The sequence below is a fragment of the Chiloscyllium punctatum genome, chromosome 5 (assembly GCF_047496795.1).
Source record: "Chiloscyllium punctatum isolate Juve2018m chromosome 5, sChiPun1.3, whole genome shotgun sequence".
Taxonomy (NCBI): Eukaryota; Metazoa; Chordata; class Chondrichthyes; order Orectolobiformes; family Hemiscylliidae; genus Chiloscyllium; species Chiloscyllium punctatum.
Genome location: NC_092743.1, coordinates 140,130,705 through 140,154,484, shown reverse-complemented (window position 1 = coordinate 140,154,484; position 23,780 = coordinate 140,130,705). Strand labels below are relative to the sequence as shown.

At 41.6% G+C, this 23,780-nt stretch overlaps 1 protein-coding gene and 1 long non-coding RNA gene across 6 annotated transcripts in view; one reads left to right on the top strand and one right to left on the bottom strand.

Moving 5' to 3' along the window:
• Nucleotides 1-517: 517 nt before the first annotated feature.
• Nucleotides 518-23,780, top strand: part of dnajc5b (DnaJ (Hsp40) homolog, subfamily C, member 5 beta) — a 41,374-nt gene continuing 18,111 nt past the window's right edge. For 2 of the 3 annotated variants that reach the window (XM_072571532.1, XM_072571530.1), the window contains exons 1-2: nt 16,591-16,744; nt 16,942-17,077. In XM_072571532.1, coding sequence (XP_072427633.1) covers nt 16,971-17,077 — 107 coding nt within the window. In that variant the 5' untranslated portion in view covers nt 16,591-16,744; nt 16,942-16,970. Of the gene's footprint in view, nt 638-7,531; nt 7,649-16,590; nt 16,745-16,941; nt 17,078-23,780 lie in introns of those variants that run through there. The other variant, XM_072571531.1, reaches the window with a different exon arrangement.
• LOC140477501 (uncharacterized) lies at nt 631-16,615 on the bottom strand. 3 transcript variants are annotated; one of them, XR_011960751.1, is made up of 4 exons: nt 16,500-16,615; nt 5,030-5,131; nt 3,047-3,188; nt 631-1,400 (listed from the first exon to the last, which is right to left on the bottom strand). It is a non-coding gene; the product is annotated as an uncharacterized lncRNA (long non-coding RNA). The 3 variants fall into 3 exon arrangements; XR_011960752.1 differs by lacking the exon at nt 16,500-16,615 and adding an exon at nt 8,947-9,034; XR_011960750.1 differs by lacking the exon at nt 5,030-5,131 and having other exon boundaries at nt 16,500-16,582.

The following is a 23,780-nucleotide window of genomic DNA, read 5'->3' as shown; positions in this document are numbered from 1 at the left end:
AAACTTCATTTGTTGTTCCAACCATGACTTCTTGATTCCACAAGTGGCTAGGGGTCAATGCCTTACTCCAGCAAAGCTAATTCCAGGGTAATTATTTAATTAAATCCTGACTCACCACTGATAAACCCTCCCAAAAAAAATTATACTTGCCCAACCAGTGACACCCCCTGGATCAGATAGTCAAAGACCTGACCCTGATACCATATTCCCCCACCCAACTCTGCCAGACCCAACATCTACCCATGGTTGACCAGACACAACCCGTGGGAATTAACACACTTCACCAGAGACAGTTTCCTGAACCAACATCCTCCCCTGGCCTAATCGAACAACCCACCTTCTGAACCAAACTAACATACCTCCCTGCTGGCCTGAACTTCACCCCCACCTCCACAGGCAAGCTCTCCCCACTCCCACTAGTCTGTTGGACCATGAACACAACAATTGCCATCAACCCCTTCTGTTTATATCTGACACCCTTGACCAAAACTCAACTTTATATACTTACCTTTTCACAGGAGCTCTCAAAGCGGCTGCCGGAGACACATCAATTCTCTTCACTCCTGGACTGGTGGATACCTGGACAGGTTGCTAACAGGAGACTCCTTCCAGGCATCTCAGCTGATATCACGTCGAGGTAATTGATTAATTTTTAATCAATCAAGGTTGAAAATGGGGTCTCCAACCTGACCGGAATTTTTGGGCCAATATGATTTGTTGAGTCGACGTAGAATTAAAGAAATTATGTTTGACAAATTTATTGTTTTTTTTCATTCGTTCATAAGACAAGGCCAGCATTTATTACCCATCCTTAATTATTCTTGAGGAGATGATGCTTAGTTACCTTCCTAATCCACTTCAGGTACACTCATAGTGCTGTTCAGGATGGAGTGTGAGGACTTTAATCCAGCAACAATGAAGGAGCAGTGATATAGTTCCAACACAAGATGGTGTGAGATTTGCAGTGGAACCTGCAAGAGATGGTGTTCCCATGCATCTGCCATTGTCCTTCTGGATGGTACAGCTCACTGGTTTAAAAGGGCCTTGTTGTGTTCCTTCTAAATTGTAAGGATGGCATTTTGAGGGCATAACAAGTGTTATAAAGATGTTTAACATATTAATATCAAATGGAATTTGAATTTAAAATAGATGTTCTGTGAGGTGTTTCAAAAGAAGGTCAGAAATCATTTTGAACAATGAACTAAAAATGTAATTTTCAAGAAGACATATGACTTATATAACTAACACAATGCTGTGGAGTTATTTGATAAAGTGTTTATGAAGGTGAATTTTTATGACACAGAGAAAACAGCTCAGTATTTTACTTCAGTTCAGAATCAGGTTTTAGTTCTGGTCCAAAAACAGAAATTGCTGGAGAAATGCAGCAGGTCTGGTAGTGTCTGTGGAGAGAGAAACAGGGTTAACATCGAGTCCAGTGTTCCTTCTTCAGAACAGCTATTTCACCCTAGCAAAAGTTAAGTTTAATTTTGTGAAGACTTCAGGCTGTAAGAATTTGTGTAGAAATTTTCAAGCCTTCAGAACTGAAAAACATGTTTAGGCCAATGGAACTAGAAAAAGTTTTCTGGGCCATCGTAATTGAAAAGAAATCCAGACCCTCAAAACTGAAAAGAAATCTCCAGACCATCAAAACTGAGGAGAGTATGTTAAGGAAAAAATCAAAGAGTTAAGACAGAAGTGACACTTCACTGGGATTGAGTATCTATATACAATATTTATGGGAAACAAGTTGAAACTTTATTTTGACTTTATGTAAATATTTTTGTAAATGATGTTAACTATCTTATTTTAATATACCTTCTGCATAAGATGTTTTGTAAGAGTTAATTTCCACAAATGTGACAATACTAAAATGGCACCAATACTGAGGGCAGATAGAGTACAACAGCATTTTACTTGAACAGCTGTTCAGAAGGATATTACACAAGGCACATGCAACAGCCCCTAATTCCATAAGCCTTTGTTATTGAAAAATAGGAAGAGGAGTAGCCCATTCAGCCAGTCAAGTTTGCTGTGCCATTCATCTAGATCATGGCTGACTATCTTCTGTAACACTGCTTTCCCATGCCATCTCCCAGGCCTCTTAACATCATTTATCTCCAGAAATCTATTGATTTCTGACTTGAACATCCTTAAGACTGAGCTTCTTCTGGTGCACAGAATTCCAAACATTCACCACTCTGGGTGAAGAAATTCCATGTCAGTCCTAAATGGCCAACTTCTTATTCTGACCAGTGTCCTCTGGTGATAGGCTCACCAGCTCGGGGAAACATCCCATATAATCCATCTGATTCATCCTGTAATTGTAAGTTTCAATGAGATTGCCTGTCCTTCTTTTAAACACTAGAGAATACAAACCCTGTTTCTTTAAACTTCCTCATAACAGAATCCCACCATCCAATGCAATAGCCTGTTGAATCTGTGTTCTACCATCCCACAGGAAGTATATTCTTCAATAAGGAGACTGAAATTAAATACAATGCTCTAGATGTGGTCTCACCATGACTCAACTCAAGACAGTTTATTCCTCTAATCAAATCCCCTTGTGATGAGACAACTTGCCTTTCTGATTGTTTGCTGCACCCATATAGAGTGACTCATGATCAAAGACACTCAGATTCCTTCGTATCCCCTCATTTCCAAACCTCTCATTGTTTAGGAAGTTTTTAGTCTTCCAGAGATCTTTTTTGACCGAAGTGGATAACTTCATACTTATTCAAATTATATTCCATCTGCCACCTTCTTGCCCATTTGCAATGCTTGTCCAAAGCTTCTTGTGCCTCCTCACAACTTACATTGCCACCTGGTTTGGCATTAGCAGCAAATTTGGAAAGATTACATTTTGTCCCTAAATCCAAATCACTCAGAGATTGTGATCAGCCATGCCTCTAGCACTATTGTCCACAATTGATTTCTGATGGTATCTACCCATGAAAATGACCTTGCTCCTGAGCCATTTGTTACAATTAGACTGAAAGAAAGCCTATATATTGTTACTATGTTAGAAAAAAGGCTAATTTTGTCTTACCTTGATGACTTAAGAAAGGTTCTGGTGCCATAAATATCCTTTATCTGAATATTTTTTCTTGATTTCATTTCACAATGAGGTTAACTTCCACAGCCAGGATAATCTTTCATCAGAAACTTTACACTTTCACACAACTGTTTCTCTGAGGAATATAAATCAGCCAAAAATGGAAAATTTGTTGCAATATTTTCATATCAAATTCATTTTCAGTGAATCATCATAGCAAAAAAGGATTTCACTCAAAACTTGGGGGAAGAAAACACTTCCTCAGTATTACATGCAACATCAAAACTGACCTTTCTTTTCTCTTTTACTCTTTCTTTTATTTTTACTCAGTCTACATCACTATAATAAAACAAACAACTGTGGATGCTGGAGATCTAAAAAAAAACAGAAATCGCTGGAGAAACTCAGCAGGTCTGGCAGCATCTGTGGAGAGTGAAACAGAGTTAACACTTCAAGTCTAGTCCAGTGACCCCTGTAGTCTACACCTGGACTACACCTCCTCCCACCCTGCCTCCTGTAAAAACACCACCATTATTCCCAATTCCTCCGCCTCTGCCACATCTGTTTCCACCATAGAATTCCATCATAGAAAATCCCAGACGGCTTCCTTCTTCAAAGACCGCAATTTCCCCTCCCATGTGGTCGACAATGCCTACCAGCATATTTCCTCCACTTCCTGCACCTCCTCCCTTGAATTCCAGTCCCCCCAGCGCAACAAGAACAAATAGCCCCAGTCCTCACCTTCCACTCTGCCAACCTTCATATACATTCCATCATCCTCCCCCACTTCCACCACCTACAAACAGACCCCACCAGAGATATATTTTTCCCTCCCCACCCCTATCAGTGTTCCGGAGAGACCATTTCCCCCCACGACTCCCTTGTCAGATCAACGCTCTCTACCTGCCGCCGCCCCACTCCAGACACCTTCCCCAGCTAATGCAGGAAGTGCAAAACCTGTGCCCACACCTCCCCCGTCACCTCCACCCAAGGTCCCAAAAGATCCTTTTGCATCTGACAGAAATTTATCTGTACTTCTACAAATGTCATCGACTGTATCTGTTGCACCCAATATGATCTCCTGTACATCGGGGAGACAGGACGCCAACTTGCGGATCGTTTTAGAGAACATCACTTGGACAGTCACACCAACCAACCCCACCACCCCATGGCTGAACACTTCAACTCCTCCTTCCACTCTACCAAGGACATGCAGGTCCTGGGCCTCATCCATCGCCAAACCCTAACCACCCTATGTCTGGAGGAAGAATGTCTCATCTTCCACCTTGGACCCCTGCAACCACATGGGATTAATGTGGATTTCACCAGTTTCCCCATTCCCTTTCCCCCCACTTTATTCCAGTCCCAAGCCTCCAACTCGGCACCACTCTCTTGACCTGTCCATCACATTTCCCCTCTATCCACTCCACCCTATCATCTTCTCTCCCACCTTAGTCTACCTACTGCATTCTCAGCTCCCTTCCCACACCCCCCCCACCCGCCCCCCCAGCCCCATCCCTCTCCCATTTACCTCTCAGTTTCCCCGGCCCACAAGCCTCATTCCTGATGAAAAGCTTATGACTGAAACATCATAGCAGGTCAGGCAGCATCTGAAGAGCAGGAGAATAGGCGTTTTGTGCATAAGCCCGAATGTGTGCCCGAAATGTCAACTCTTCTGCTCCTCGGATGCTGTCTGACTGGCTGTGCTTTTCCAGCACCACACTCTTAACTCTGATCTCCAGCAACTGTGGTCCTCCTTTACAGTTACTGCCTGGATAATCCAGCACCATGACAGCCACACTTTCACTGCCATGCTTTTTGAAAGTTAGAAAGTGTCATACAGGAAAGCCATCATTGGGTAACTCGCATCCTTGAATATCAATTAGTTGGTCAACGTGTGAAAGACCTGTTGTCGAGTCAACAGGCAAGCTAAAATATCCTGCCCTTTTCAAAATCATCCAAAATCGATCCTCTTACTTTTTCAATCATAAACTGGATAAGCACATTTTTTTAAAGATCTTCTGTCAGACTTTCCAGATCCACTGCTCCCATCATGTTTCATACAGCTGGCTTCATTAGCTACATGAAAATAGTCAGAAGTCACACAACACCAGGTTATAGTTCAACAGGTTTATTTGATGTAACTACAAACAAAATCAAAAATAAAATGACTTAAAAACAAACCAAATGGCTGGAATAACATGATAGTTATCAGAGTCGAATGATGAAGGTCTAACCAACATAACAAGTAACTTACTTGATTATTTGTAACTATCTCTATGCCTTAATTAATGGGTTCATGGGTTATCCCTTCACTTGCTATTCAGCTGTTGACACTTTACTCAGACCGTTTGACACTTCTGATCACCTGTCAACACTCCACTTACTGTATTTGTACTTATCTATTGACACTCCTAATTACCTGGAATTATCTTGCTATTATCTCTCCACCTATATATTCTGTGTCTGTGCGTTTCCTTCCATTTCACTCGATGAAGGAGCAGTGCTCCAAAAACTTGTGATTTCAAATAAACCTATTGGTGTCATGTGACTTCTGTCTTGGATATAGATGATTTGGAGTTGGGGACCACGTGTAGTATGTCAAAGTTTGCAGGTGATACAAAATCAAAGTGTGCAGAGGACTGTGAAACTTTGCAGGGGAACATAGATACGTTAAATGAGTGGACAAAGGTCTGAGCGATAGAATACAATGTTAATAAATGTGAAGTCATCCAATTTGGTAGCAGTAAAAGGGACTATTAATTGAATGGTAAAAGGTTGCAGCATGCTGCTATGTAGAGACATCTGGGTGTCCTTGTGCATGAATCACAGAAGGTTGGTCTGCAGGTACAACAGGTAATTAGGAAGGCAAATGGAATTTTGTCCTTCATTGCTAAAGGGATTGAGTTTAAAAACAGGGAGGTTATGTTGCAGCGTAGGGTGCTGGTGAAGCCGCACCTGGAGTACCACATTCAGTTTTGGTCTTCCTACTTAAGAAAGGATATCCTGGCACTGGAGGGGATGCAGAGGAGGCTGAGGGGTTTGGTTTATGAGGAGAGACTGAGTAGGCTAGGATTATATTCATTGGAATTTAGAAGAATGAGAGGGGATCTTATAAAAACATATCAAATCATGAAGGGAATAAATAAGATAGAAGCAGGGAGGATGTTTCCATTGGCAGATGAAACTAGGACAAGAGGGAAGAGCATCAAAATTAGAGGGAGTAGATTTAGGACTGAACTGAGAGGAACTTCTTCACCCAGAGGGTGATAAATCTATAGAGTTCCCTGGCCAGTGAAGCAGTTGATGCTACTTCAGTTAACATTTTCAAAGCTAAGATTAACTTTTTTTGAATAATGAAGCAATTAAGGGTGACGGTGAGAAGGTAGGTAATTGGAGCAGAGTCCACCAAAAGATCAGCCATGATCTTATTGAATGGAGGAACAGGCTCGAAGGGGCAGATGGCCTGCTCCTGCTCCTAGTTCTTACGTTCTAATGACTTTGTCCACCCAGTCCAATACTGGCACCTCCACAGCCTGCATGAAAATAGAGATAGGTCTTAAAGTTTAGTTACTGGATTAGTGGTGCTGGAAGAGCACAGCAGTTCAGGCAGCATCCAACGAGCAGCGAAATCAACGTTTCGGGCAAAAGCCCTTAAAGTTTAGTTAGCAATTCCATTCCATACACAATTTTGGTCCCATCCCTGTTTTTTTAAAACTGGGGCAGTAAGTACACAAAAATTGCCACCAACATGTCAAAATAAACCTGCAAAGCATGTGCCAAAAGTACATTTAAGGATAACAGGTTGACTTAATCATGAGAAGAGAAAACTAAGGCTCGTGACTCAAACTAGGTGCAGGCCTGTGCTGACTTTCTAACCATTCGAAACTAAAAAAATCAAAATAAACTAAGTTGTCAGTCTGGGTTTCAGGGAAGAGGGACAGTGAATCTACTATATTCAGCATTAAAAATTGAAAATGTTAACTTTCAAATTTTATCTTTTAAATTTAGAATTATGTACGGATTTTGTTAACTCCACTTTAGTAGCTCTAAAATCATACAATAGTCTTAATTTTAGTCACAGATCTAATATGTCACAGCATTTTGTTCAATTAAAAAATACATTTTGCATTCATTTTCTATCAAATTCACTTTGTTTTAAACCTAAAGGAAATCCAGATAGTTATTACTTTAAAGGGAACTTTTATTCTTGGCTGCTTCAAACTGATCCAGATTCATGTTATGTACTTTCCCTTGTACTAAAAAGCAATAGGAAAACCAATGTTAGAATCCTTTTTTAAAAAAATGGCCATTTGAATAAATGTACAGGAAAATGTTATATTACCAAATATGTTATCCAGATGGGCTGGAGGAGTAAGAATGTCTACTAGCTATCAGTGGTTGAAATATTATACGACTTCTCAGTCTCATTGGTTTCCAGGTAGACTGGTGACAAATGTTTTATTAATTCTCTCCTAGGTTTTATGATTGGAAGGCCAATCAAATACTCGCTTGAACAAAGTAGGGAATACAATCCCAGTGACCTGTTTACCTGTGCACCGAGGTCTGAGAGCAGCTGCTGTATCTTCACCACAGGTAGACTCTATACTGACAATGTAGCTTAACTCATTAATTTGGTATTCTATAGCCCTTGTTTTAACAGTACTTCACAGATCGATGTATGACAGTATTACAAATATAATGTCTGTGTGTAGCTGGAAGATGACACATCATTTAACTAGCTGTTAGTTACAGCTGACTGTGTGGGAGAGTTTGGTTACATCAGCTGGACTGAAGGATGTTTTTAACGTGTAAAGTTCAATTTGGCAACTCAAGTTTACAGATCTAGTGAGCTTTCCCTTGAAATGAAATGTGTGAGAACTTATTTTGTGACTATTGCATGTAGTAATGTTTTCAAACAGATATGATGCTAAAATGGAACAAATTTCAATTACTTTCCTACATATTTACCTAATCATTGTACCATCTTTGACACAGAATTGCAATGAAGAAGTGAATATGCTTTTCATATGAGTTGGTTCTTTGAATGAACATTTCCACATTTTTAAGGATTACATTAGTTCCTTTAATAGCCACAGGTAATTGCATAAGTTCCTATTTGTAAAGACAATTTTATTTCCACCTACTGACAGAGTAAACAGTAGAAATACAAACACGTAATGTAATACTACAGATCTGTTCCAAGGTAAACTGCTGTTTCATGTGACAAAGTCGTAGGTCACTTACCTCCAACTTTTTTTAAAATGGACTCCACCTTCCTTTTATGATCATGGTACCTTAATTTTATTTTGTTGAAAGCCCTAATTTAAATTTATGTCTTTTGGGGTTTGTTCTTCCTGCTTAATTTCCCTACATTTAGAACTCTTAGGGTTTCACAAGATCAATTTGATGTGTTATTCAAGTTTCTTTTTTCTTGAGTAAATACCTTTCATTATTTGACAGCTGCTTATTTGCTGAAATAAGGTGCTTTGGTAATCAGTTCAGTCTGTCTTCTGGGTGGAGTTTTGAGGAAGGGTCACTCGACCTGAAAAGTTAACTCTGCATTCTCTGTACAGACGCTGTCAGACCTGCTGAGCTTTTCCAGCAATTTCTGTTGTGTGTCTTTTGGGTGGACTGCATGAATTACATCAATCAGCATTGTTGGATGAAATCACATGAGATTTTCGAATGTGAGCTGTACATTTTGTCATGATTTCAAAATATAAATTCTGATGAGAAAAAAGGAAGGGTTTTTAAAATAGATGCATCATTCTGATAAATAAGGCATCGGGGGTCCCCGGTTTATGGACGAGTGACTTACAAATGTAAGAATACAGTCCCATACATGGTTTCAATTTTTAAAGACCTGACATATGAACATTTCCTGTACTTACAAATGGCTGCTTTCCATTATCTGCATTCTGCTCCAACTTGCATACAAATTAACTTGCAGAGTCCAGAACAGAACTTGTTTGCAACCCTGTAGTTAATGGAAGTATTAAATAGAAAGAATCACTGTATAAAACTGCAAAGATCAGTGATACATCAGAGAAATGGGCAGACTTTAAGAACCTGGATAATTGAGAGCCAGAAAACAGAACACGAGAGAAAGCTAGCTAGTGAAAAAAGAAACAGATAGGAAGAATTGCTACAAGTATTTGAATAGAAAAGATGTGACTAAAGGTAGTATCACCCCTCTAGGGTGAATCTGGGGATCTAAAAATGGGAAACAGTGACATGATGAAAGCTTTGATCACATACTTTGTGGCGAAACTTCCCAAAGATAATTGAAGATCAAGAGTGATGGGAAGAGTTGAGCAAACACTATCACCAGTGTAAAGGAGCTAGGAAAACCATTAGACCTAAAGGGTGACAGGTCACCAGGACCAGATGACTTGCATTCTCGGGTCTTAAAAGAAGTTGGAGATGGATTGGTTACAATATTCCAAAAATCCTATGATTCTGTGAGGGCTGCAGAATATTGGAAATTATCAAACGGAATACATTTATTCAAGAAGGGAGGGATTCAGAAAGCAAGAAACTACAGGTCAATTAGTCTAACATTTGTCACAGGGAATGTGCTGGAATCGATTTTTAAGGAAGTTGTGGCAGGATACCTAGAAGATCATGGTATATGCTACATGTTCACCTGAGCAGTCATTGATGGATTGATTTTCATCCTTGAAGTAGTAGTAGGAGTTGGGAAATTTCTTAGCTTGATGTGCCCATCTTAGAAGAAAGTACCCACCAAGATGGAAGTTTCATTGTAAGGAATAAGGTTTGTGGAGGGGAGACACTGGTTTTTGGTCTTCCCAATGTTTAGTTGGAGGCACTCTCTTGTCATCCAGTAGTATGTAAAGTCAGGTACAATGAAGAATAAGAGACCTGGTGGTTCAATGTAACAGTGTGTCATCAGTGTTCATATGGAAACTATGAGAGTCAGAGGACCCAAGCCATTCAGAAAGTAACTGTAGAAAAACACATCCATGTCACAATCTGCTTTCTGTAAACTCAATCTCAATCAAAACTCCGCTGCCTGTATCTCCATACACACCATTCCCTGCATTACAAGTACCTTGCTGACCTATGCTGGCTCCAGCTTATGAAAAATCTCAACTTTACAATTCTCATTCTTGTTTCCAAATGCTTCCAGGACCTCATCCTCCTGTTTCTGTAAACTCTTCCAGTCAGCAATCCCTCACACTCCTCTAATTCTCATCTCTTCAGAATCTCCCCATTTTATCATTCCACCATTGGGGGCTATGCCATCATCTGCCAAAACCTTAAGATTTGGAATTTCCTCTCTTTACTTCTTTTTCTTCTTTCAAGAAGCTCTCTAAAACCTTTCTTTGACCAAGATTTGGGTCATCTGCCCTAATGACCTAGCTGAGTGTCAAACTTGTTTAAGATTACTCTTGTGAAATGCCTTGGGATATCTTATTGTGCTAAAGATGCTATATACATACACAATTTGTTGTATAGTAAAAGAAGCCATTTCATATAACTTTTTAAAATTTAACCACAAGGATTGGTGCTGGGTCCTCTACTTTTCGTCATTTATAAAAATGATTTGGATGTGAGCATAAGAGGTATAGTTAGTAAGTTTGCAGATGACACCAAAATTGGAGGTGTAGTGGACAGCGAAGAAGGTTACCTCAGATTACAACAGGATCTTGATCAGATGGGCCAATGGGCTGAGAAGCGGCAGATGGAGTTTAATTCAGATAAATGCGAGGTGCTACATTTTGGGAAAGCAAATCTTAGCAGGACTTATACATTTAATGGTAAGGTCCTAGGGAGTGTTGCTCAACATAGAAACCTTGGAGTGCAGGTTCATAGCTCCTTGAAAGTTGAGTCGCAGGTAGATAGGATAGTGAAGAAGGCGTTTGGTATGCTTTTCTTTATTGGTCAGAGTATTGAGTACAGGAGTTGGGAGGTCATGTTGCGACTGTACAGGACATTGGTTAGGCCACTTTTGGAATATTGCATGCAATTCTGGTCTCCTTCCTATCAGAAAGATGTGAAACTTGAAAGGGTTCAGCAAAGATTTACAAGGATGTTGCCAGGGTTGGAGGGTTTAAGCTACAGGGAGAGGCTGAACAGGCTGGGGCTGTTTTCCCTAGAGTGTCAGAGGCTGAGGCGTGACCTTATAGAGGTTTACAAAATTATGAGGGGCATGGATAGGGTAAAAAGAGTCTTTTCCCTGGGTTGTGAACACAGCCCAGTCCGTCACTTACATCAACCTTCTATCCATTGATTCCATCTTCCATGCCTTATTAAATGGTGCAATTGTATCAGCCTCCACCACTTCCTCTGGCAGCTCATTCCATACATGTACCACCCTCTACGTGAAAAAGTTGCCCCTTAGGTCTCTTTTATATCTCTCCCCTCTCACCCAAAATCTATGCCTTCTCGTTCTGGACTCCAATGAAAGACGCAAAACAACATGTGGAAAACAAATCATGTAGTGAGTGGTCAAGGGCTGGAATACAATGCCTGAGAGTATCATGAGACAGATACAATTTAAAAATAAAGTAGATTGTTATTTGAAGAGGAATATTGTGCAGGGTTACAAAGAATGAGTGAGAAAATTGCATTAGAACATAGAACATTACAGCACAGTACAGGCCCTTTGGCCCTCGATTTTGCACCGTCCTGTCATACCAATCTGAAGCCCATCTAACCTATACTATTCCATGTACGTCCACATGCTTGTCCAATGATGACTTAAATGTACTTAAAGTTGGCGAATCTACTACTGTTGCAGGCAAAGCATTCCATACCCTTACTACTCTGAGTAAAGAAACTACCTCTGACATCTGACCTATATCTATTACCCCTCAATTTAAAGCTATGCCCCCTTGTGCTCACCGTCACCATACTTGGAAAAAGGCTCTCCCTGTCCACCCTATCTAACCCTCTGATTATCTTATATGTCTCTATTAAGTCACCTCTCAACCTTCTTCTCTCTAACGAAAACAGCCTCAAGTCCCTCAGCCTTTCCTCGTAAGACCTTCCCCACCATTCCAGGCAACATTCTAGTAAATCTCCTCTGCACCCTTTCCAAAGCTTCCACATCCTTCTTATAATGCGGTGACCAGAACTGTACACAATACTCCAAGTGCGGCCGCACCATTAATTCGTCATAACTAAAACGAGTCCAGATATGGGGGCTGAATTGCCTCCTTCTATGCTGTAAAAATTCACAGATTCTATGAATGAAAAAATATCTTATCAATGAGACTAGCATCTTGAAATTCAGTTCAATATTTCTGTCACTATCACTGCTTACTACTTTCTTCAGCTGATTCCAGACAAAAATCCATCTTCCTGAAATACAAGCTGATTTATGTACTTCTATAAAAGCAAAATACTGCGGATGCCGGAAATCTGAAACAAATACAAAGAATGCTGGAGAGACTCACGAGGTGTTTTCTGAGTCATACCAGATTCGAAACCTTAACCTTTCTCTCTACAGATGGTGCCAGACCTGCTGAGTTTCTCCAGCATTCTCTGTGCTCGTTATGTATTTCTGTGAGTGAGTTTACTGTTTTCTAGTTTGATAACTGGAAATTATGGCTTTTATCTGCAATATATGAAATTTATCAAATGTGTAAATCAAAGTAGGAGACAAGGAATTCTTTATAAAAACCAAAGGACTGCACATGCAGAGACAAAAACAGAAATTACCAGAAAAGCTCAGCAGGTCTGGCAACATCTATGGACGGAAATCAGAGTTAACATTTTGGGCCACGTTACCCTTCTTCAGAACTGACCTACAACATTAAATCTAATTTCTCTCTTCAGATGCTGCCAGCCCTGCTAAGCTTTTCCAGCAATTTTTCTTTTTGTCAAGGATTTCTTTATACCTGAGAAGGTTGACTGGTTTCAGTGCCTTTTGTCAATTTCAGGCTGCCTTCTTTTCTCATGTTGGTTTCACAGCTTGCTAACCTGTGACTGCTGTGACTATTTAAGTCAGTTTTTGTTTACTTTTTTTCAAACATTTTCATCTATGGACATTCCAGCTATTTGACGCCATACGATATAGGAGCAGAATTAGGCCAGTCAAATCACACAGCCATACTCATCAACCCCATTTTCCTGGCCTCTTCCCATAACGCTCAATCCCCTTCATGATCATTAAGCTATCTCTCACTGTCTTAAATATGCTCAATGATTTGGTTTCAAAAAAGTCCTGCGGCAATGGGTTCCAAAGATTCAACACCCTTGGGTGACCATATAGTGGTTTATAAAATCATGAGGGGCATGGAAAGGATGAATAGCTAAGGTCTTTTTCCAGAGTAGGGGAGTCCAAAATGAGAGGGCATTGGTTTAAGGTGAGAGAGCAAAGATATAAAAAGTGGCCTAACAGGCAACTTTTTCCACACAGACAGTGGTGCATGTATGGAATAAGCTGCCAAAGGAAGTGGTGGAGGCTAGTACAATTACAACATTTAAAAGGCATCTGGATGAGTATATGAATAGGAAGGGTTAGAGGAAAATGGGCTAAATGCTGGTAAATGGGACTAGATTAATTTAAGATATCTGGTCGGCATGGACAATTTGGACTGAAGGGTCTGTTTCCATGTTGTACAACTCTTATGACTCTGGTTGAAGAAATTCCTCCTCATCTCAGTTATGAAGGGTCATCCCTTCCCTTGAGCCTGTGCTGTCAGGTCCCAGTCTCTCCTCCTAGTGGAAATACCTTCTCTATGTCCACCATATCCAAGTATCTCAATATTCTGCAAATTTCAATGAAATTCCACCCCTCCCTCCCATTCTTCCCAATTCCAAGTACAGACCCAGGGTCCTCAACAGGTCCTTATAATGATAGCTGGGCAAAAAACCCAAAGAACTGTGGATGCTGGAAATCTGAAACAAAAACAGAAATTGCTGGAAAATCTCAGCAGGTCTGGCAGCATCTGAAGAGAGAAATCAGTTATTTTTTTCAGGTCCAGTGACCCTTCTCTTATTTTATTTCTGTTATTTTATTGTTGGGATGACCAAGATGCCACAGTTAAATGAGCATGGATTTCCTCGAATCCTCGTTCATGGAAGATGGTTGTCACTGGCAAGTGTAGCATTTATTGCCCATCCCTATGCCTTTGAACTGTGTAGCTTGTTCAGAGAGTGTGACAGGCCCTGAAGTCACATATAGGCCAGACCAGGCAAGCATAGATTTGATTTGTTGAAAGGCATCCATGAACCAGATAGGTTTTTACAACAATCAAGAAAAGTTTTTGCAATTTCCATTTTATTCCAGCATTAATCAAGCATTGTATTCCAGATTTAAATCAAACTTAAATTCCACCACATGTTGCAGGATTTAAAACCCATGTCCCTAGAACACTAGTTTGCACTCCTGAATTACTAGTCTAATGGCATGACTGTCTCTCCTCCTTGGAGGTTTGTGGAACTGGAGCAGATTAAAGAGAGAAGGAGGAATAAGGCTGCATATGGATTTGAATTCAACGATAAGAACTTTATTAATGAAAACTGTTGCTTGGCCTAGAGCCAAAAAGCACAAAGTCATAAGTGACAGGAGTTTCCAATAATCTCATGTTTAGAGGGTGGAATGTGGGAGGCCAGCCTGTAATGGGTTAGAAAAAGGAGGTAACAATGGATTTCAGCACCGATTGGAAGAGACACAGAGAGGTAATATTACAGCAATCAAAATAAGTGATCTCAGTGATGCCTTAGTGATCAATAGATAGCAATGATTTGAACCACTCAGACAAAATAAGATATGCACTTTTTCCTGCGTCAAAGAGATTTGAAGTGTCAGCCAACAGATTGAAAGTGTGACACACACAGAATTTCTAAGATCTTTCGTGACAAAGATTGATGCGTTCTTTCTGTTACAAAATGATGGTTGACCCAGATAAATAAATTAATGCACAAGACTGAATTTAATTATAATGAAAAAATCTCGATCTTTCCAGTATATTGTTTGATTTCACAGATAAAACACAGGATTGTATTATTTTCATGTTTAAAAATACAATACCTAATTCATGATGGTTGTATGTCAAGTAATACATACATTTATTGTTTGAGCAATCTTGGCTCATAATTGAAATTGAGTTGAGACCTCTTGTGGCACAATAATATCGCTGAACAGGTTGATTAGAAAATGAACTAACGGTTCTTGTGGCACAACAGCACAACCTTTGAGCCAGGAATCCTGGGTTCGATTGGCACCCTGCTCCAAGAGTGTGGAACAACATTTCTGAACACATTCATTTGAAAATATTTACCCAGAGGAACTAAAGGCACTTTTGGCACAGTGATAGTATCTGTAGTCCCACGTTCAAGTTCCTCGCTGGACTGATACGAAAGTATCTTGAAATTCAGTTGAGTTGGGGGGGTGGGGGTGAGTTGAGGGGAGTGAGCTGAGGTGCGAATAGAGGTCAGTTAAATTGTTAGTGCGATGAATTGATGGGGGGAATAGGGAGATGAGTTAAGTTGTTAGTGGGGTGAGTTGGGGTGATGAGGCAACGGAGTAGGGAGATTTGGGGTTCAGGAGATGGATTTGTGGGGTCTTAGCGGGGGAGAAGAGTTTTCGGGGCGAGTGGGGGTTGTGGAAGGTGAGTCAATTGGGGGTGGGGAGAGTTCAGGTTTGGAAGTTGGGGGTGAGTTATGGGGTGTGGGAGGGGAGTCAAGTTGTGGGGTTGTGGGGAGTGAACCGAGATGGCAGGAGAAAGCAAAGGGATTTTGGGGGTGCTTGGACAGCAAATTGCGACGGAAAGAATGAATTGAGGTGGGGAGAGTGAGTTGGGGGTGGGGGGGATGGAGCAGTGAGATGGGGGTTGGGTAATGGGGCAGTGTCGGGGTGGGGGGAATGGGGCAGTGAGTTGTGGGTGGGGGGAATGGGGCAGTGTCGGGATGGGGGGAATGGGACAGTGAATTGTGGGTGGGGGGAATGGGGCAATGAGTTGTGGGTGGGGGGTTGTTGGGATGGGGGGAATGGGGCAATGAGTTGTGGGTGGGGGGAATGGGGCAGTGTCGGGATGGGGGGAATGGGGCAGTGAGTTGTGGGTGGGGGGAATGGGGCAATGAGTTGTGGGTGGGGGGTTGTTGGGATGGGGGGAATGGGGCAGTGAGTTGTGGGTGGGGGAGTTGTTGGGGTGGGGGGTGAGTTATGGAGTCGGGATCGCGGGTGAATTAAGTTTTGGGGGGGGGGGGTTGGGCACTTGCACCTTCTTCCTCGCCCCGGGCCCTGCAGGGAGTCTCACCCTCCCGTCCCCTCACCGCGGGCTCAGGGGGTTTGGGGCCTACATTTTCTGGAGCCCTTGCTCCCCCTCCCCCCGGGGAGCCTGGGGCCGGGCCGGCGGGAAGTCCCAGGGGCCGCAGCCTCCTCCCGCCCACACACAGGCTCTCTCCCTCCTCCCCAGGCTCCTGTCAATGACAGTAATGAAAACATTTGTCTTTTTAACGATTTATTTACCTCAGGGTGTTGAGGAATTCCAGGCGGACACTGTCTATCTCTGTCTCTGGGCCGTTTGAAGGGAATGTCCACCGCGCGCTCTGTTTAAAGGGGACGGTTTCCATCCAGAACATTCCTACCCCCCAGGGCCTAGTAACTACTGCTTCACTTCCTCATCCTCCACAAACATAAAAAAACATATGAACTTTAACAAGCTCTGTACTTATGGGTGTTCATATTTTGTGGGAGCCAATCTGCTAATTGAGGTAATTTTTACAATTCTCAGTGACATAATTCTGTTAAACTGATATGTGAAAACTTCCCCCTTGTCATTATTGCAGCCAGACAAGTATTGGATCTGTTGGTATCTTTGTTTAAACTGTTAAATACATCGTTCTGTTTTATTTCTGTCTGATCACAGTTCCATGGAATTGGCCTCACGAACTTAATTATTGTTTTTCAGAATCCTGGTAAAGGCAGACTTAAGTTAAAATGGCTGAACAAAGACAACGTGCACTTTCTACATCTGGGGAAGCACTTTATCAAATTCTAGGCCTCGAGAAAGGAGCTTCACATGAAGAGATTAAAAAATCTTATAGGTATGTAGAGCGGTTCACCAAATTCCACATCCAAGTCTTGTATACAGGGAACTAAGGTTTGTGTCAATGGTATCTTTCATCAGACATAATATAAATATGTTAAAATAAAACCTCTTTTATAAGTGTACAAGATGTATCAGATCAGATGGATGAAAAAACAATAAATAGTGGTTATGTGTTCAATTGCATGATCAGAAAACTACTTGGAGCAGTAGCATATTGCGTATAAAGTTTATGATGTGGAGGTGCAAGAGTTGACCTGGGGTTGACAAGATCAGAAGTCACATGATACCTGGTTATGGTCCAACATTCATTTGAAAGCTTGTGATTTCATATAACCTATTGGACCATAACCTGGTGTCATGTGACTTCTGACTTTGCAGTTTGGAGTTTTGGTTAGGGTCAGTATATGCTGGCAAAAGTCAACATAAACAACTTCCCTGCTTCTCTATGCTCTCGTCCAGTGATGCTTGTGGCTAGGTCTAGCTGAAACACCGACCACTCACTGTTGCTAGTATTCGTCTCTAGGGAACTATAGCGTACAAAGACAACTCCTCATCTTTGGTGCTAACAGCAATTTGGATGGGGACTCTGGTCTGATGTGTTAATAGTCAGATTCAGTTATAAGAGCATAAGAATTAGGAGCAGGAGTTGATGACGAATCTGGGTGGAAGGGTGACCTGTGAGGAGGATGCAGAGATGTTGCAGGCTGATTTGGATAGGAAGAATGAGTGGGCAAATGCATGGCAGCTACAGTGTAATATGGATAAATGTAAGATTGTCCACTTTGGCAGCAAAAATAGGAAGACAGATTATTATCTAACCAGATGTAAGTTGAGAGAGAAGAATGTTCAACGAAACTTGGGCATGTTAGTGCACCTGTCGCTGAAAGTAACTGTGCAGGTGCAGCAAGCTGTGAAGAAGGTGAACTCTATGTTGGCTTTTGTAGCAAGACGATTCAAGTACAGGAATAAGAATGGTTATACAGGGCATTGGTGAGATTGCACCTGGAGTATTGTATGCAGTTTTGTGTGAAAAATAGTCTTGCTGTAGAGGGAGTGCACCAAAGGTTTACCATATCGATTCTTGGGATGGCAGCATTGACATATGAAAAGAGATTGAGTCAGTTAGGATTACATTCACTGGAGTTTAAAAGAATGAGGGGATCTCATAGAAATGTATGAAATTCTAACAGAACTAGATAAGTTAGAGGCAGGATGGATACTTCCAATGGTGGGAAGTCCAAAACGAGGGGTCATAGTTTAACAATGAGGGGTAAATCGTTTGGACCTGAGATGAGGAAAAATCTCTTCACCTGGAGACACCATAAGCTCAATTTCCTACCCACACTGCCCTATCAATTTCCTCATTCTCACCTACTACTGAGTTGATAACAACATTTCTTCCTTTCTCTGTCAATTCAACTAGACATCATCCCCTCCAAATCAGGTAAGCACTTCATACACTGGTCCAATTCAATTCAACATTACCTCTTCACATCAGAGTTCATGCTAACACTGCCACCTTCCTCAGTTCATTCTTAAACTTGCCCACTTTGAGGATCTGAAATCTGAATACAGACTGAAGTAACAACCATTTAATACATGCTCTTGCTAACATAGGCAGCAATAAAATGGCTTTTTGATGCAAATAATATAACAAAGTGGCTTCTTGGCTGCGAATTGACAATTCTGCTTAAAGCTGTTTTCCTGAACTAACCATAGTGTGCCTCAATAAAGATTAGCAGACAATGCTTCCCTTATAGTATAGAACTAACTAGACTAGATAAGACATTACTTGCCATTCTAACTGACCTTGCAAGTGCAGGTGCAGAGAATAGTTTGCAGATAGAGGTATTTCAATGTGGAAAGTAAGGTTGGATCCCAGGAAATACCATTGGGCTGTCAATAAAGTCATTTTAGTAAAATTGATTGGTAATTGTCTAAATGTGCTCTGGTATGATGCCCTGTACTTCCCTCAAAAGGTGTATAAAAATGTCTTTGCCTTAAGCATTTGTCTTAAGCAGTTTCTCCTAGGACACAGAAGTGTTTCACCTCTGTGTTATTGGACAACCTGTGCCCAGCTAAGATTGAATGAAGTATGAAATCTTCTAGAACCAGACCGAATTGCTAGTGTTTATGACCCATTGCAGGAAAGAGAGAGACCATTCCCCCCCATCGGGGGTCCATATCGTCAACTTCATTCTGTTAATGTTGACATTTCCCTTTCTCCCTTTGCCAAAATGCTACTCCACGTTTCTCTCACTTGTGCATCTTTCCTGTTCCCTTCATTACCATTAATGTTTTTTTCTTTATTTGATTTTTTTTTTACATCCAGCAGTGCTTTTACACACAACTGAACATTATTCCCCCATCACCAATTCACCCATAGTATTTTTTTCATCTATTACCCATCACCAGTAAATCACCCGTGCTTCACAACTGATTAATTTACATGCACAGCCCATTAAAGGCAATGCCTTATGACTGTTAATTTATCTCATCTTCAATTGCTAACCACTTCCATGTCATTGCCCTATAGTTTTCCATTTTAATAACCAGTTAAGATCCTCAATGAGTGGCAAGTTGAGAAGGCAGTCCATTGTCTTTACGCGAGTCCTCCTACTTTCCATCGGGGACTTGGGGTAGAGGATGCTGTACGCAAGAGAATCATATAACTGCAGATTGCGGCACCTCATGGGCTCCCAGGCCAACTGTTTACTTTAGGGTGCAGTGGAGTCCGTGGGTCATGTTTATGTTGGTTGTGAGCATTTGCCAAACGTTTTTGGTTATTTGAGAAACCTTTTGTTGTATTTCTGATTGCACTTCCGTCCTGTCCTCCTGAACTTCGGGCATCTGGTACGGGGCGGGGGGGGCGGATGTGCGCAAATCGAAGGACCTCCTTATGGATCTGCTCCTGGGTTTGACCAGCTGGCTATAACCAGGTCCAGGCAGCGGGCTGTGGAGGGGGGTCATAACTTGCTGACTGCCTGCACATTTTCCGCAGTCATGTTTGAGCTTGGGTGTCATTGGAGAGGGAACATAGGGTGTCCATCAATGTCTCTTTGCCTTTATAGAGAGTGAGCACCACAGGGGATACTGCTTTATTTCCTCCGCCAAATCCATTTTTATTTAGCCCCTTCCTGCACTCCCAACCCCTCCCTCATGTCTGATGCTTCATATTGTCTTTAATGCGCTTCACGTCTCAAATCCAACATCAGACTGAAGCTCTTCATCGCCAGAACTATGCTTCTGCACCCTCTCTAATGCCTTCACAACCTTCCTAAAAGTGCATATCCAGAACTGGATGGAGTATTCTGGTCGAACTGGTATTTTATATAACTTCATAAACATCTTGCTCTTGAACTTGATGCCTGTACCCTTTATTTTGTATTGTGTCTCTCATGGTGTTACACACTTCTCTGTTTTGAACTTCCTTTGTCACCTATCCAGCAATTAGTCTATTCCTGATAAAGTTCACCACTTAGTTTATAATGCTTACAAATTTTAAATCATCTACAAATCAACGCTCTCTGTTAGATCAACAAAAATTCAAGTAAGATTATTAAGATTCTCAAGGACTAGAGGACATTAGTTTAAGATTAGCCAAGAAAGAATCAAAGGGAACCTGAGGGAAAATGTTTTTACACAGAGGGTGGTACGCATGTGGAATGAGCTGCCAGCGGAAGTGGTTGAGGCGGGTACATTAACAACATTTAAAAGACATTTGGACAAATACATGGATAGGAACGATTTAGAAGGATATGGGCCAAGTGCAGGGAAATGGGGTTGGCGTTGATGGACATTTTTGTTGGTATGGACCAGTTTTGGCCAAAAGGCCTGTCTCCGTGCTATAGGCCTCTATGACTCTCTGACTTTCCTTTGCAAAATCCATGCTGGCTTTCCTCAATAAATCCACTTTTGCTGATGTGACTATTAGCTTTATCTCGAATTACTAATTTTCTTGAAGTTGCCCAATTAACAATGTTAAGCTGACTGGTACATAATTGCTTGGCCTAACCTTATACACTGTTTTTTGATCAAGAGTTTTAAAGTTTACATTTCTCCAACCCTCTCAACTTGGATTGGAAAATTAATGCCAGTGTCTCTGCAATTTTCTTCCTTTTTGTTTTACAAGACCTGTGAATGCATCTCAGCCAGACCTGTACATTATCAACTTTAAGTACAGACAACCATCCATTTTAAACCCTTCCGGTGACAGCATTTCCTTCTCTTTTATCATGGCCTGGGTAACATCTTCCTCCTTGATAAAGACAGATGCAAAGTATTTAATTAATACTTCAGTCATGGCTTCAGGTTTCAAGTGTAAATATCCTTTTTGGTCCCTTTTTGGTCCCACTCCTCCTTTAACTATTCTTGTATTATTTAAATGCCTATGGAAGACTTTATAATTATCTTTTATGTTCAATGCCATATGTTCACTTCTCTTTTCATATTCACTGGTAGAATATTACAAAAGGGTATAGGGATCGGCAGACACTGTAATATCCTATAAGTCCATTGAACACTGGATCGATAAAGTCCCACCTTCTCAATACCTCTATTAGAGAGAAGTCCTAGGAGAATATGGTGACTTTGCCTCTAAGGATCACCACACCTTAGGTAAGGGGAGAGGTTAAGAAGAAGAATCCTTCATGGTAATCTCAGCCAGTGTAGGAATTGAACCCATACTGTTGGTGTTACCCTACATTGCGAAGCAGCCATTCAGTCAAAAGAGCTAACCAAACCCCCAGCATCAGTTTACACTTGCATAGCTAGTTATGCTGTTAAAACAGGTTTGGTTCGCTAATGCCTCTTAGAGAAGGAAATCTGCTATCCTTACCTGGTCTGGTCTACGTGTGACTCCAGACCCACTGTGTGGTTGATTCCTAGCAATTTAGGATGGACAGTAAAGGTTGGCCTAGACAGCGATGCCCACGTCGCATGGACAAACTTTTAATAATGACCTTGTCTAAATGCTGCAATGAAAGCTTTTGGGTGATTGATGATTGTGTTGAAATCAACGCTTCAATATCACCCATTATGGTTGGGTCTACAGGTGAAGCAAATGAGTTGCCTAAACTATAAGCCAAGTTCTATGCAAAGCTCGTGCCAGACTGGCACTGAACCTGTTCATGCTCCAGGACATTAACTACTGTTTTCTGGCAGGCTTCCCAATGTACAGCTTCTCATTGTACAGGCACATGAGCCCTCCCATGAATGCTTCCCATTCACCATCTCATGAGACTCCTCTGCAGTGGGCCATCTGGCAAGCTGACACTTGGACTATCCCTGCCCTCTGCCCTGGTTATACCCCTCATGCCCTAAGTCCCACCACACAGAAATCCCCAGCTTAATCTATCCCCTAAGATTAGTGTCAGTGTCATTTGGTGGCTGTGAATGTGAAATCACGTGATTGTGGTGTCTACATCATCACTGGCATCCATGTGTTCCCCCAATGCCTGGCCAGAATGAATCTTTCAGATAGCAGACACAATGGCAGCATTCAAGAAGCACCTGGGAATAGAGGGATACGGATCCTGTAAGTGACAACAGTTTTAATTTGAAAGGGCAAAATATATTGGTACAGGCTTGGAGGGCTAAAGGGCCTGTTCCTGTGCTGTTTTGTTGTTTGTTTTTGATCTTTGTTCTTGATCTGAAAGTGCAAAGACACAAGGGTGATAATTATATATTAAATGGGTGTTTGTGTATTTAGGTCACAGGTCATCATTGGTGGATTTAGTCGTTCTCATATACGAGTGCAGGTTGTAAGAGGGGTTGGAGGAGAAGGGGAAGGTTTGATAGTTGAATGACCACAAAACACACATGTCCCTTTAAATAAGTGAATAAAGACTAGATTCCAGCATTCTGCCTCTCCAAGTTCTAAAAATTGGCAAAGTTGTGGTGTGGGAAGAAGTGTATACATGCCTGCTTATACCATTCTTCATCTTGCGAATCAGAAGGGGCTGGGCTGGGAGGATAATTAGGTTTGGAGTTACAATGGTTTCAGTCCTGCCTGTGCCGAAGGCCTCAGCAATGACTTCCCCAATATTATCCAGCAGCTTATGGGGGGAGGGGAAATGAGAAAGCTGGAGAATTGCTCCAGCTTTCTCATTTCCCCTCCCCCTACTTTTCTCAGTCCCAACCTTCAGACTCAGCACCGCCTTCTTGACCTGCAATCTTCTTCCCGACCTCTCCACCCCCACCCCGTCTCCGGCCTATCACCCTCACCTTAACCTCCTTCCACCTATCGTATTCCCAATGCCCCTCCCCCAAGTCCCTCCTCCCTACCTTTTATCTTAGCCTGCTTGACACACCCTCCTCATTCCTGAAGAAGGGCTTATGCCCGAAACATCGATTCGCCTGTTCCTTTGATGCTGCCTGACCTGCTGCGCTTTTCCAGCAACACATTTTTAATTTCTGATCTCCAGCATCTGCAGTCCTCACTTTCTCCATCCTCACATGCCTGCCCCACTTTGACTAGCTCCTTGTATGTTATCTTGTACTGCAATCCACTGGAGTACAAGGATTATAAGGAATTCAAATCAGAAAGCAAAATAAACCAATTGGGTGTGCTGTGCAAATACTGTATAAAGATTACACTGACAATTATTGCAATTGACACAGTAACTAAGAGGTGGATAGGCAAAAGAAATCGCAGAGATGCCAAGGATCAGGCAAGAGAAGACATCAGAATAAATGCA